At 27.8% G+C, this 15035-nt stretch overlaps 2 protein-coding genes across 8 annotated transcripts in view; both read right to left on the bottom strand.

Annotated features, from left to right (window-relative positions):
* LOC122503142 (serine/threonine-protein phosphatase 6 regulatory ankyrin repeat subunit B) overlaps positions 1-15035 on the bottom strand; it is a 49733-nt gene that overhangs the window by 20935 nt on the left and 13763 nt on the right. For all 7 annotated transcript variants that reach the window (XM_043613585.1, XM_043613581.1, XM_043613579.1 and 4 more), the window contains exons 4-9: positions 5579-5680; positions 5310-5426; positions 3811-4011; positions 2435-2818; positions 1780-2100; positions 428-1655 (exon numbers count right to left, since the gene is read on the bottom strand). In XM_043613585.1, coding sequence (XP_043469520.1) covers positions 428-1655; positions 1780-2100; positions 2435-2818; positions 3811-4011; positions 5310-5426; positions 5579-5680 — 2353 coding nt within the window. The remainder of the gene's footprint in view (positions 1-427; positions 1656-1779; positions 2101-2434; positions 2819-3810; positions 4012-5309; positions 5427-5578; positions 5681-15035) is intronic.
* Positions 10477-13063, bottom strand: LOC122503144 (leucine-rich repeat-containing protein 15-like). The gene is made up of 2 exons (XM_043613586.1): positions 13002-13063; positions 10477-12365 (listed from the first exon to the last, which is right to left on the bottom strand). The coding sequence occupies exon 2, from the start codon at positions 12337-12339 to the stop codon at positions 10567-10569; it is 1773 nt and encodes a 590-aa protein (XP_043469521.1). The 5' UTR covers positions 12340-12365; positions 13002-13063; the 3' UTR covers positions 10477-10566.

Here is a 15035-nt window from a genome sequence, read left to right as displayed (position 1 = left end):
GTTATCCAGATTTAAGGCTTGGACTTTTATGAACGATATTAATGGGCACAATAATTGGATCGATACATTTACTTACAGTTCGAAGTCATATATTCCTACCGCACTGAAGGAAGAGAGAAAAGTCAATTTAGTCAATTACCCTTCCTATCACAACGGACCAATTGAAAGTGCAGAATAGACTATAATAAGTCAATCATTTCTGACGAAATTGAGAATTCTTCAATGCTACTGGACTCTATTGCAATGCAACGAAACTTAGCTCATCATTTTAGTTACTAAGTGTGTGTAATTGTGGTGAATCTTGAGAGTGAATAGGAATAGTTAGGGAAAGCTTTTGTTTGTTTGGAAAACATCTGCAAGTAGGACAAAAGAAAACAGCAGTGGCATGAAAAAAATGGATGTGAAAATTTTAGTGTTACAAACTCACCTGCTTGACCAAAATAGGCAGCAACGTGAAGAGCTGTGACCCCAAGTTTCTTGCTTGAGATTCTCAACGATTGGGAGGACCGCATAACTTCTAAAACTTGTCCATGTCCATGCTGAGCAGCAAGATGAACGGCCGTAAATCCAGCTCTGTTCTCATCAGCGCAAGAAGCACCGGCTCTCACTAAAGCCTTGACAACTTCGGCATGACCACCTTCAGCTGCTAATTGCAGTGGTGTCGCCTCTGTTAATTTATTCCTAGCCGATATAACTCCCTGTCTATCGAATTTCATCAATTCCTCAATTACCCGAACACTTCCTTGCATTGCCGCAATATGTGCACACGTATTACCATCCTTGGTACATGCCATCACCAAACTCGGATGCCTCTGCAGAAAGAGTTGAGCAACTTCAGCGTAGTTGTTCATCGCAGCTGCATGTATTGGCTTCTGGCCCTGGTCATCGGTTGCGTCTATGCTGGCGCCCAATTCAAGCAACAGCTTGCACACCTCCAACTGACCAGCTCCAGCCGCCAAATGAAGAGGAGTCTGTTTTTTGAGTGTTAGCACGTCTATTGCCGCTGCGTGATCTTGTACCAAAAAACGGACCAAATGAGTATAACCATTCATCGCAGCAAGATGAAGAGCAGTTCTTCCAACTCGTGATTTTGAATTGATGAAAGCTTTATTCGCCAAAAGAGCATCGCAGACTTGAAGATAGCCATGTTCGGACGCTAAATGAAGAGCCGATCTACCCTCCAGATCGAAGACATCAACCCTCGCGTGATTAGCCAGAAGATTTGTGACCAATTCCATGTGTCCTCGATGCGCTGCAATTAGTAACGGCGTCCATCCAACCGCATTTTGTCTATTCAAAGCCTTTTGGACCTCCGTTGCTGACATATTGCTAATCATTTCCGACAGTACTTCGTTATTTCCCGCCACGGCACAGTGATGGAATGCCGATTCCTGAGCTAACTTTGTCTGTAGAGACACATCCGCATTACCTTCCAAAAGTGCTCTAATAACCGCTCTGTCATCACCAGGAGTTCCCACATCCGGCGGTTCTATTTGAGCCGCATAATGCAGAGCGCTTGCTCCTTCATTCGTTACACTATTCACGTAAGCTGTCGACAACTCCTGTCCCTTCTTCTCTTTCACGAATTCAATCAAATGCCTAACAACGTCCGCTCTGCATCCTCTGCACGCCAAATGTAACGGCGTTTCTCCACTCTGAAAAGTCAAACAATTTACACCGAAGCTACCAAAATGTTTCACTAAAACATTTGGTTTTATCAAAACATTTGAGTTCATCAAAACATTTTGGTGCAATTTGATAAAAAATTAAGAAACATACTTTCGATTTGAACATGGGATCGCCACCGTCATCCAGGAGGAGTTTGAGTGTAGCCAAATTTCCATGGCTGGCTGCAACATGTACCGGTGTTTGTCCATCGTCTGTTATCAAATTTGGACCGGCACCAGATTTGAGCAACATTAAAGCACACCTGTCGCCATCAGGGACTCTGGCAGCTATGTGAAGTGGCGTCTCACGAAGCTTTCCACCTCTGACGTGCACCTCTGCACCGTAACCCAAGAGAGTCTCGACAACGGCAGGTTTTGCGCTTTCCACAGCGATGTGCAATGCAGTGTAATTATCATTTGTAGTCGCATCCACCTAATGTCAGTGTCACTTTTAGACTATTTCTAGTTTTTAAAATTTGCTTTGCACTACGAAAGTATTTCTGTACTCCGACTACCAGGGACTAGCAGTAGCTAAAATTTATTTGTATATCGCAAAAAAGACTTCGAATCATCAAAGTTACATATGTGACGCTTCATGGTGAAGGGGATCTAACGCAACAAAAAACCTAATGGCGGGTCTAATGTTTATGTCGTCTTAGATCCCTTTCATCGTAAAGGGTCACATATAGTGCCAGACCTCAGATAGTCCCCAGTAGTGCTAAGGTATAGTAACTCTTATAGTAGCGTTAACACCAGTTGCAACAAACCTTTTCTCCACGTTGAAGTAAAGTACTGATAATTCCCACATGTCCGTATTTAGCAGCAGTGTGAATTGACCTGGCGCCTCGTTTATTCGGCATGTGAAGGTAGACACCCTTTTTGAACAACATGGTGGCACATTCGGAATGACCATTCAATGATGCAATGTGCATCAAGGTAGAACCGTCCTTGGTCCTCTCGAAAATACTCGCCTTAAATTTATCAGCGAGCAATTCGATAATTGAAGCATGACCGTTTTCAGCAGCCAAGTGCATTGGTGTACGATCCTGATGATCGGTTATCGCAGCGGAAGCCCTAACACCATAGAAATATTTTACCAGTGTCTCATCACCTTCGGCACTTGCAATGTGAAGGGCCGTTTGACCTTCTCCCTGGAACGAAAGAAACCTCCCTTGTCTTCATTGCTGATCATCATTTATTTATTTAAAGTTAAATTCCTAGGATTGCTATAGCCCACCAAGTTTAGTGGGCTAGCTTAATTAAAATCCAAGATTTAAGAAATTGTACTGAATAGACTCCAAGATCAGAATCAAATTAAATGACTAATTTGTAACAGACGCAAATAATAATTATACTGATTACAAACCAAGGCGATTATTTTCACTTATAAATTCACTCTCAAATGTTTCTATCAGAGATGCTTTTAACAAATTTCTTGGTAAATTCTTTTCTGGTTATTCTTGGTAAATAAAGTCCTAAATGTTTCAATCAGTATTACTCTCGCGAAAGCTTTAGAGAAACTGCGGACATATTCAGCTCTTTAAATTTTGATACATAAATTTAAACCGTACGTGGTGTTTAGTCGCCACTAATACTATAATTACAGAAAAATGTAATTATGGTGAAAGTGTGCACTGGAATTTACATAGTAGCCTTTAGTTTCGAAAGTGTGGAATAATTTAATAGAACTATTCATTACCGACATTTGGTTTATAATCTTGTTGATCTGGGTACATAAAAATCTTATCATGATGGTTTATTTTCGCATAAAAAATTTTGTCCCCTATGAAGACTGTAACCATAACATCTAAACTTGTTGCTACATTAACAAAATTGTTGTAAGTTTCTTAATATTGAGATAATGTTGTATTGCTGCAATATGGCCACAACATCTAAACCTGTAGCAGCATTAATAACATTGCTACAAGTTTCACAATATTAAGATAATGTTGTCAATGTTGCTGCAAGTTTAGATGCTGGAGTTCAGTTTGCATTCATCACTTCTAGGATTAGAATTCCTGATGTTGCATATAAATATGTACAATTTTTATCTACTGCATCCTTTTATGTAGTTCTTTCAGGTTTACAAATTTTGCTTTTAAGTATTTTTATGTTAACATTTATTTTAGTGTTAACTACTTACATTCTGCATGTCCACAGTGGCACCATAGTCGACAAGAATTCGCACCATATCGACGTCTCTTCTTCTAGCTGCTAAATGTAGTGCGGAATCACCAGCGGGTGTTGTGGCGCGAAGTTGGTCTGATGCCTGTTGGGCTAAAAGTTCTCGACACATGGATTGATTACCAGCTTCAACTGCCAGAAGAAGAGGAATCTTGCCACGCTACAAGTAGAATTTTTCAGAAAAAAAATATTAATATCTTTCTTTGAATCAAGAAAGGAGAATTTAGAATTCCATTTTTAAATCCCTAATTTTCAAGTTGTGCAAATCCGTGTCAAAGGATGATTCCGTGACACAAGATAGTAAACACAACATATGCATTACATTGATTTTATTTATGTTCCACCTAAAGAAACCAATTCCAAAAGATTGTGAATAAAAATAAAACTCGAAATTGTAGTTAACAAAGTTTTATACGATCATTCGATAAGATATAAAAATAATTCCAGAAACGAATAAGAACTAACAATAAGTGCTGCTAGTTTAGAACCTACAGTAACAATTAACACAAATTTTCTAAACTAATTTGTAAATTATGAACATTAAAGATTATAGAAAAATAGTTTAAAACCTACTCGAGCATCATCAACAGTTTTGAAAGCTTTTCTCCAAACGTTGGCAACACCTGCCAAAAGTTTATTCTTGTGTATAAAGTCAATAACATGCACATCTGGAATACTATTATCAACTTCCTCTGACAATTTTCTAATGGGCATGACTTCATATCTAACCAATAGTAATGGCTAATTTTTCCAAGTGAACATTTTTCTTTTTTAAGCGCAAAAAACAAAAATGATGAAGACAGTTGAAGAACTCGCGAAAGACTAAAAATATGCGCAAGTGTTAGCATCAGCTTCACGATGGGAACTAACACATCGCAAAGAAAATGCATTTGTCGGTCGAAGGGCATAGCTCGATTACAGATTGTTCTAATGGGACGTATTCATATCTTCTCGTGTTTCTTGGCACTCTCTTCGGCAGTCAATACAAACGAGCGCAGGGAATATAAGTTCAACCTGGCGTAAAGGCATCAGAAAAAAAAGGAAAGAAAGAAAAGAATAGAAAAAAGCAAAAAAAAAAAAAAAACCAGAGAACAAATTGTAGAAAATAGTTGAACAGACCGATGTCGATGAATAAAATTGTAAGAGAAAGAGAGACAGGAGAAGAATTATATGGTGAACTCGGTGCCAGGCTGTGATACCTAGCTAACTTCTGTCACGCGAACTATATTTCTGCAGCTAGACATTCAAAACCGGAGCCATCATTGAAAAATCTTTATCTGCTAATTCAAAACTTGTACCTCCCTGACGAAAATTTTCTTTATCACAACAAAAATTAAATCATCTTTTAATATTCGTACAATGACTGTATAATTAGTAGTAGGAAAGTAGTATAGTTACTATAGTAGAAAAGAATAAATAGTTGAAAAAAGATAAATCTGGAATTCGAAAAATACTTACGCCGTCGACTTTAAGTCTTATATCTCGTCCTGCAGCTCCTAATAAAGCTCTAAGTATCGAAGTTGCAGTTCCCGTTTGTCTCGAAGCTACAAGATGTACAGCCGTTTGATGTCTTGGCTAAAATATCAAATGTTTTTTTTAAATAAAAAAAGAAAAGGATATTTTTACATTCATTCAAATTTATTCATACATTTAATTACTACTACCAGAAAAATATTCGATTGTTTCTAAAAATAATCGAATAATCAATTGAGTAAAATTTTACTTACACCGCCAGTTACGTAAGGATCGACACCCTTTTTCGATAAAAGTAACTTGACGACATCTTCTCTTGAATACATAGCCGCAATGTGAAGTGCATTATAATTATCCTGTTGGCAAAATAGAAGAAAAATAATTTTAAGGAAGATTCTAATTTTTTATTCTTCTAAAATATGATATATTTATTTATTCTTTTTGCTTCTTTGTGGAGAAAGATTTGTAGTCCTTTAATTTATAAAATTTTTAAAAATAGGTTTCTAATCACAAAGCCGAAAAAATTGTATTTTTAATCAACATTTTGTTACTGTACAATAAAATCTTATTCCTTATATATGAAGACGATTAAAAAATCTTATTCTTTACATCAGGAAGAATCGATTGTTGTATATATAAGTATTTATATAGTTTATTAGTAATTAATAGAATTAATCATAATTAAAGTTGAAAAATTCACTTTTTGACTACAATTTTTGTTCATTATCCAGAATTAAGTTACTACATAATAAGAACTTATTCATCGCATCAAGAATTAATTAATTATAATAATTTGAATTTTCTTTCATTCATTTATTCACTTTTTCTGTCCCTCACACTCTGAAGTTGTCTTTTGTTTACACTTTTGTTTTTTGTAATCTTTAGATAGATTGTATATTATATTATTACTAGCAAATGTTACGCACGGAACATGATAATTAATTTATTATTGTTATGCTTATAAAAATTTTTTATTTTCAAATATAAATTTTTAAAATAATTTCATAATCAAAATTTAAAAAATTCACTTATTAAATACAAAATTAATTATTACCGTTCATATTTTCAAAATTTTTTTTTTTAATTTGACGAAAAAATTCAATTATTTTCTAAAATTTTAATAAATTCTTCGAAACAATTCAACTATTTTTATAAATAGTAAAATTCCTTTGCAAGAATTCAATTATTTTTAATTCACTTTTAATAAAATTCTTCTTCATAAAATTCAATTGCTTTTAAAATTTTTAATTAAAATTACACAGCCACACAAAAAAAAAAAAGTTCTGATCTGGGGGTCTCACTATGTAGACTTTATGTTTTTTGGGTCGCTGAATCCGAATCCGAGGTCCATTTAACCCCATCAGATCAGGATTTTGACATAACCTCAAAAAACCAATATGGCGGACACATTTTTGAAAAGTTCATCGGATTCGCTTGAAATTCGTTACTCGGGGGTTTTTGGGGTCGCTGATTACGAATTTGAAGTCTGATTTCAAAAATTCAAAATGGCGGATCCAATATGGCGGACAAGTTTTTGAAAAATTCATCGGATTCGCTTGAAATTCGTTACTCTGGGGTTTTTGGGGTCGCTGATTATAAAAATGATGTCGGTTTTTCAAAATTCAAATTTTTTTTTTTTTCAAAATTTTTTCAAATTCAAAATTTTGAAAAACCGACATCAATTTCGTAATCAGCGACCCCAAAAACCCCAGAGTAACGAATTTCAAGCGAATCCGATGAACTTTTCAAAAATGTGTCCGCCATATTGGTTTTTTGAGGTTATGTCAAAATCCTGATCTGATGGGGTTAAATGGACCTCGGATTCGGATTCAGCGACCCAAAAAACATAAAGTCTACATAGTGAGACCCCCAGATCAGAACTTTTTTTTTTTTTTTTGTGGCTGTGTTATTAAAGAAACTCCATTAGTTTAAAAATAATTCAAAGAAATTCTTCAAAAGAATTTAATAAGAATTATTAAAAATTTTAATAAAATTCTTTGCGAGAATTCAGTTATTTTCCTAAATAATAAAATTCTTTGAAGGAATTTTATTATCATCAAATTTCTTGATAAAATTCTTTGCAACAATTCGATGATTTTCATTACATTAATTTTAAAATTGAAAATATTTGAAATGAAAAATTTTAAAAAAGTTAAGAAACAAAAAGCAAACAACATCTAACTTTAAACTGCGAATTAATTAATTAATTAATTAATTAATTAATGTTATCATTATTTTTATTTTATAATTAATTCAAAATTGTAATGACAAATAGAAATCATCAAAAATTTTTTCACTTCTTTTCATTAAAAGACTAAAATTTTGTTAAATATTATGTTTTGTCAAATTGAAATTATGCATAGATTTTTGTTCTTTACTTCTAAGCAAAATTAGAAAATTGTTAAACAACTGTAATTAAGAAATAAAAAATTTATTTATTTTGCATTATTTTTGTTTATGAATCACAATTTTTTAAACAAAATTATTATTTTGCTTTAGAAAAGAAAGAAAAATATATTGTTACTGTATCTTCATCAAAATTATTTTCATCATTTTAATTCAATTATTATTATTATAACTGTTCATTTATTTATTTGAAATTGCATTATTGTTTTAGAATTATGTTACCAAACATTTTTTAAAGACATTTTCCATAAGGTATCATTTTTAAATGTTATAAACAAATTAAATTAACAAATCAACTGTTCAAATATACATTCCAATCAGATTAAAGACAAAACACAAATAACAATTCTATAAATACTGTAAATAAATAAAGCAATATGATAATAATTTCTGAAAATAACTAACATTATATTCACAAATAAAATTTTCCCTACCAATATTTATGATTAAATTGTATTGACTAAATAAAAACCTTTCCCAAAATTAAAATGTATAAAAGAAATTTTTCCAACTATAAATACATCAACAACTGCTTTTTAAGTTAATTTGTTTACAACATTAGCAAATAATACAAAACGAAATATATTGATTAGAAATGTTATTGGTAAGTAATAGTAAAAGGATTGGAGAAAAAACGATATAATTTCGACTTTAAATAAATGAACAGTTATTTTGTAAATTTAATTAGTTTATAACATTAAAAAATGATACCTTATGAAAAACAACCATAACAAATGTAATTCCAACAGAAATTGTTAAATTATTAGAAAAATAACTATGCCATTTCAACTATAATAAACAAAAGAACAAAATTTAACAATGTTTATAACATTAAAAAATAATACTGTATGAAAAATATCAATAAAAAATTCTATTAGTAACATAATTCTAAAACGATTAGAATTATTAATTATAAATAAAAGAATAGTTCATTTGTTGATTTCATTTGTTTATAACATTAAAAAACGATACTTTATGAAAAATACCCCAACAAAATGTTATTGCTAACATAATTCTAAAACAATTAAAAAAACCATAGGCGTTCTATTTATTTTTTAACTTAATTGAAATTAAAAGTTGTTTAATATTATTTAACAAGTTGTCTTTTTGTAAAAATATTGTTTTTTAATATTTTATATAGTAATACTTATTAGGTTGAAGCGATATTGAGCATAATCAACATTTTTATCATCATCTATTTGGTTATTTGCATTAAAATAAAAATAATAAAAAATCAATATTTAAAATGTGCTTCCTTCAGTTTTTTAAAAATTTATTTTTGAGTGTTTCTAAAAAAATTCTTGAGGTTTAGTCGAAATCTGTGGAATCAATGAGATTCTCTCTCACTTTCAATATTTCTAGTCTAAGCGACAGAGCGCTGGAGTGGGGGCAATGAGAGTGAGAATGACAAATGAAAGTTTCTTTCTCACTCTCATTATTCCCATCCGTTCCTTTCGAATTGATTGAAATTAAATGCCAAATACCCTTTAATTTCAGTAATTTAATTATAGTGAGTGTAGTAATTATACAATAACTGTTGTTATTATATTTATATAATATTAATAATCAATAATTTTGAATTATAATTATTATTAATTATTTTCTTTTATTAGTTAATGGTCACGGACTGTTATCCTACTAAACAGAAAAAAAGTCTTGAGTATCATCAAATCATCTAATTTTAATAATTGTTATTATAAGTAATATTTAATATTTAGTAGATAAAAAATGTTGAATATATTATTTATTTTTGTTTTTATTTTTAGAAAAAATCGATGAAAAATAAATAAATAAAAAAATCCCAGTTGAAATAGGGAAATTGGATAATTAAATTTGATGGGGTTTTTTTTGCAAAAAAAAAAAAAATATATTCGGAAAAACCTTGAATAAGTTGATTTTTAATCATTTGAATGATGAATTTCATCAACAAAGAGAAATACGATGCACGGACTGGTAATCAAGTAATAAGGTCGTGCATTTTGCCGCACCCGTCATTAACCGAAAGAACTTAACTCTGGCTTATGGTCGTTTCAATCACGGTCCATTAGCATGCAATTTGAAAATCACATTGAAATTTCTTTATAATCTATATAGGAAGCGATATTTTTGTAATTAAGCAAACAATTTTGAATTGAAATGTATTGAAAAAATTATTTTAAAAAAAGAATTATTTTCGTAAAAAATTGTTAAAACAGTTATTTAGTATGGCAAGAGAGAAAAGAAAAACAATTTTATTGATATAGTATAAAGAATTATATAGTATAAAGATTATCAGTTTTTGTAAATATAAAAACTACATATTTAAGTTGTTTATTGATTTATTTTTATTCATGTTCTCCTGACGCTAAGCAACCATTACATTTTAATACAATTTTTATATTTATAATCTTAAAAATACAAATTTATTTTCTATTCTAATAAAAGGTGAAATTTAAGATTTTTATTGTATGAGAAGATATTTGGTTTGATTTATTTCTCATTCACATGATTGTCACTAAATCACAAGAAATCATCGTTAGATTTTTAAAAAATCGTTAAAAATTACACATGAAATAAAAAAAATTTTTAAATCAGCAGATTTTTATGTTATGTTATGTTATGTTATGTTATGTTATGTTATGTTATGTTATGTTATGTTATGTTATGTTATGTTATGTTATGTTATGTTATGTTATGTTATGTTATGTTATGTTATGTTATGTTATGTTATGTTATGTTATGTTATGTTATGTTATGTTATGTTATGTTATGTTATGTTATGTTATGTTATGTTATGTTATGTTATGTTATGTTATGTTATGTTATGTTATGTTATGTTATGGTATGTTATGTTATGTTATGTTATAATACATCTTGAAATTGAATTGTGTTCAAGATTAGTATAATGAAGATTTTTACAAGTTTGGAATAAACGTTCATTAACGTTTACTAGTTGATTGTAACTCAAATCAAGTTTCTGTAAATAATTTAATTTTCTAAATATATATTCTGGAAGTTGATTCAAGCAATTGTTGCTTAAGTTCAAAGCGATTAGGCTCTCCAAGTCAATGAATAAATATACCGGCAATGTTGTCAGATTATTACTATCAAGTCGAAGTTCCTTTAAGTTACGTAAATTTCCAAATAAATAGGTTGGTAGGCTTTCTAATCTATTATTACTTAAAGTTAAAAAACTTAAGACTTTGCAATTTTGGAAAAAAAATCCACTAACTGCTTTTATTCGATTATTAGCAAGTCTTATTTCTTTTAAATGTATTGAGTCAGCAAGTAAATCTCGTGGCAGTTCCGTTAAAATATTATCACTTAAATCCACAATTTTCAAAAGATGCAAACCAACAAATAAATTCTCAGGTATTTTACTTAATTTATTACTCTGTAGTTGAATAATTTTCAAATTCTTTCCATTTCTGAACAAATCTTGGGAAATTTGTTCTAATTTATTATTATATAAATATATTTCCTCTACATGAGTTGATAATCCCAGAATATTTCCTTCCTCTGAAAGATTTGTCATCTGATTATTACTCAAGTCTATTATTCCCAATTTCTTCAAATCAATAAACATATTATTTTCTACAGCTTCTAATTTGTTTTCATTGATAGAAAAGTATGATAGACTTTTTAAATTTTTTACTAAATTCGGAGGAAGTATTGTTAAATAGTTGTTATAGATATTTATGACACTCAAATTTTCCAAACCATTAAATAAATTTTCAGGTAATTGAGTTAAAAAATTGTTGGATAAATTAATTTCTGATATGTTTTTGCAATCTTTCAATAAACCTTCTGGAATATCATTTAAAATATTATTATCAAGATTTAACTGTTTTAAATTATGCAATTTTTCAAATAACATCTCTGAAATTCTAATAAGATTATTGTCCCTCAGATCCAAATGTTTCAATTGATTTAAACCGTGGAATAAATCAGCGTTCAATGATTCTAAATTATTACTGTACATTTTGAGATATTGTAGAGAGTGCATATCTTGAAATACGTCATTTGTAAAATTTAATTGTTTATTATCAATTAGAGAAAGATAATTCAAATTTTCCAACTTCATTCTTGTTAAAAATACATTTTCGTTGTTTCGAATGATCATTGTTTGTAATGAAGTTACATTATCAAATGTCTTTTTCTTGATTAACACATTTCCACTTGCTGCAATTTCAAATTTGGTAAAATTTTCATATCTTTGAAAATAGTTACATTTTGAGAGTTTCACATTTTTTGTTGTCATACTGAGAGTAAAGGAACGAGAGTTAACAATCAAGATTGCAAAAATGGCGCTAAATCCTGTAAAAGCATTGATATCACAATTTTTTATTGAATATTCTTGTATTTTGGAATAGTTAATTTCTCTATCAAACCAAGAACTGGTATTGTAATCAAACATTAATAAATTTGCATTATCTAAACATGATATTAATATTTTGTCACGATCCGCATCATTAAAGTCAAAATCAACTTTGAAATTTCCACAAAGATAATTATATTTCGAATTGTATCCAAACATCAAAGAACATGTTTTCTCAGGTACTTCAGATTCTTGTGATAGCACAATTTTTAAAAATGTTATGAATCCTAAAATGCACGATAGTACCTTCATATTGCTGGCTTGATTTTTTAAATAATCTAAAAAACATGTATGTTTAAAAAAAATGTAAATTTTACTTTTTTTAATTATTTAATTATAATATAATTGAAATAAATTGTAAAAGTGATAAATATAATATTTACTATATATTATTAATTTAAAAATTATATATCTAAATAATATATTTATATTTAAATTTTATTATTTTTTTATGTTTATTTTAAATTTTTTCTAAAGTTACTGCTTTAAAATATTTCAGCCTTCTTATCTAAGAAATATTTAAAAAAAATCTTTCGCCACAAAAATTGGTACTTTTTTATAATTTATTAATTTTAGAAATTTTACTGATTCTGAAGTAAAAAAAGAAATAAACCAAGAAAGTAGAAAAGAAAAGAAATAATAAAGATAAAGACTGTTTAGTATTTTTTACTGTTTACTAAATTTTAGATATTCAGAAATGGTAAAAAATGTCAAGAAGTAAAATATTTTTTTTCCTTCTACGCTCGTTTAACTTTTTAGTAAAAATATATTTTAATAATTATCACGTTAATATTTAATGACCAAACAAACTTGTAACATATTCTTATCATATACATCTTATCTTTTTTTTTTACTTTCACAGTGATTTTGGATGCTGAACAAAAAGAAAAGAATTATTTAGTATAAAAACTAACCTGCTAATAGGAAACTTCTTCAACTAATGTTGAAGAAAAAAAATTTTTTGACTTGAAATAAAAAGAAATGTAAGATAAAGAAAGAAATAAAAAAAGCATATAAATATCAAAAACGCAGTTTTATGGAACAACGATTGATAACTCTATATTTGGTAAATGCAAATATATTAAATTTTTAATTTTACTTTCACGAATTTTCGTGAACATTGATTTTTTGAAAATAATTCTTAGATAAGAGGAATGAAAGCTTTTGATACAGTAACTTCAGAAGTAATAAAAATGAAAATAATTTTTCTCTTACAATCTAACTTTTACAAAAATTAAAATTTTAAATCAATTAATTATTTTCAAAGTTGTCAATAAATTAATGTTTTAAATCTTATTTTTCATAAAGTTGGTCTCAGTATAAATAATGCAAGAAAAAATAATAAAATTGTACTTAATAAAGAAAGATACAAAATAATAAATTTTGAACAGAAATGAATAAATTACTCCACTTTAGATCTTCAATAAAAACATTTTCTCGAAAATTTTTTGTTAAAGTAGGTATAGAAAAAAAATCTTAATTTTAATTCGTCGAACAATATTTTTTAACAAAACTTATAATTCTTTTATTCAAAAGAAATGAAAGCATGATTTCTATATTCATCAATTACAATTTTTGTTTAAAGATTCAATTTTTTTAAGGAAAAAAATTAGCAAAAAAAATGTTTCTTTTAATAAAATAATAATTAATCAACAGAAACAATAAATTTTTTAAAATTAATAAATATTTTTGTTAAATAATTAATAATAATAATTTTGAATTAATTATAAAATTATATAATTATAATAATCGGGATAATTTGTCCTCACGTGAAGTTAGTGGTTTTTGATTCTAAATTGTTTTATGGTTCGAATTATTATGTCAAAAGTTTGACAGTTCCTTTGTCAATAATAAAATAAAGTAAAGTGAAAAAAATTATCCCAAATTTCAAAAACTCAATAAAGAGGTACAGTTGAAATGTTTAAACATAATTAATTATTTTATGAATTATTTATTTTTGTATGTAAATAATTGAACTCTCGCAGTTGAATTCTAATAAGAATTATTGATTTAAAAAAAAAATTTAGTTAAAATTTTTGAAAATAATTAGAAGTGTTAAAGCAGAATTCTTTAGAAATAATTAAATTTCAAAAAGTTATTAAATTGAAATCTTTAAAATTCTAATTGCTGCAAAAATATAATAATATTTAAATATTAAAAATGATTAATTTATTAGCTTCCTTAAAAGTTAAGAGGTTTGAATAATATTATTAAAAAATTATGAAAATAATTGAATTTTGGAAGACTTGCAGTTGAAATTTTCATTAAAAATTTTTTAAATCATCGTTTTTCATTGAAAGTATTTCGAAATTTTAAGCAAATAAAAAATTATGAGTATTTAAATATTTATTTTACAAAATTGATTAAAATTTGAAAGATTTAATTTGGAAATTCAGCAAAAAATTAGGTTCTTGAAAAATAGTAATTAAATGTTTTTTGAAGATATACTTGAATTCCAGAAATTAAGTTTCAAAAAATATTGAATCAGTAGGAAATTTTGTAATATTTTATTAAAATAAATTTTATTTTTTCATCTTTAAAAATTATCTGTAAATATAATTGTTATAATAATAATAACAATAATTTTAATATTTAATTTGAAAATACAGTATTTTATGAATTTACAAAAATTATTCTATTTAAATAATTCAATTTTCTTATTTGAATTCTGATAGGAATTGATTTAAAAAATTCAGTTAAAATTTTAGAAAATAATTGAATATTTAAAGTGTTATAACAGGAATTTTAGGAATTAATGATATTTTATAAGATTTTGAAATTAAATTCATTGAAAATTTATTGGAAGCAAAGGTATAAAAAAAATTTAAATTTTTATTTTAAAGAAATTATTAATTACATTATTTTTCATTGAAAATTTGTAAAATTTTGAATAATTTTATTTCAAAAATTCTAAACAAAAATAATTTAATTTTCGAAGAATTATAGTT

This window comes from Leptopilina heterotoma, unplaced genomic scaffold, assembly GCF_015476425.1.
Source record: "Leptopilina heterotoma isolate Lh14 unplaced genomic scaffold, ASM1547642v1 Lhet_246, whole genome shotgun sequence".
Taxonomy (NCBI): domain Eukaryota; kingdom Metazoa; phylum Arthropoda; class Insecta; order Hymenoptera; family Figitidae; genus Leptopilina; species Leptopilina heterotoma.
The sequence above is the reverse complement of the archived record's forward strand: the minus strand, read 5'-3'. Positions and strand labels throughout refer to the sequence as shown.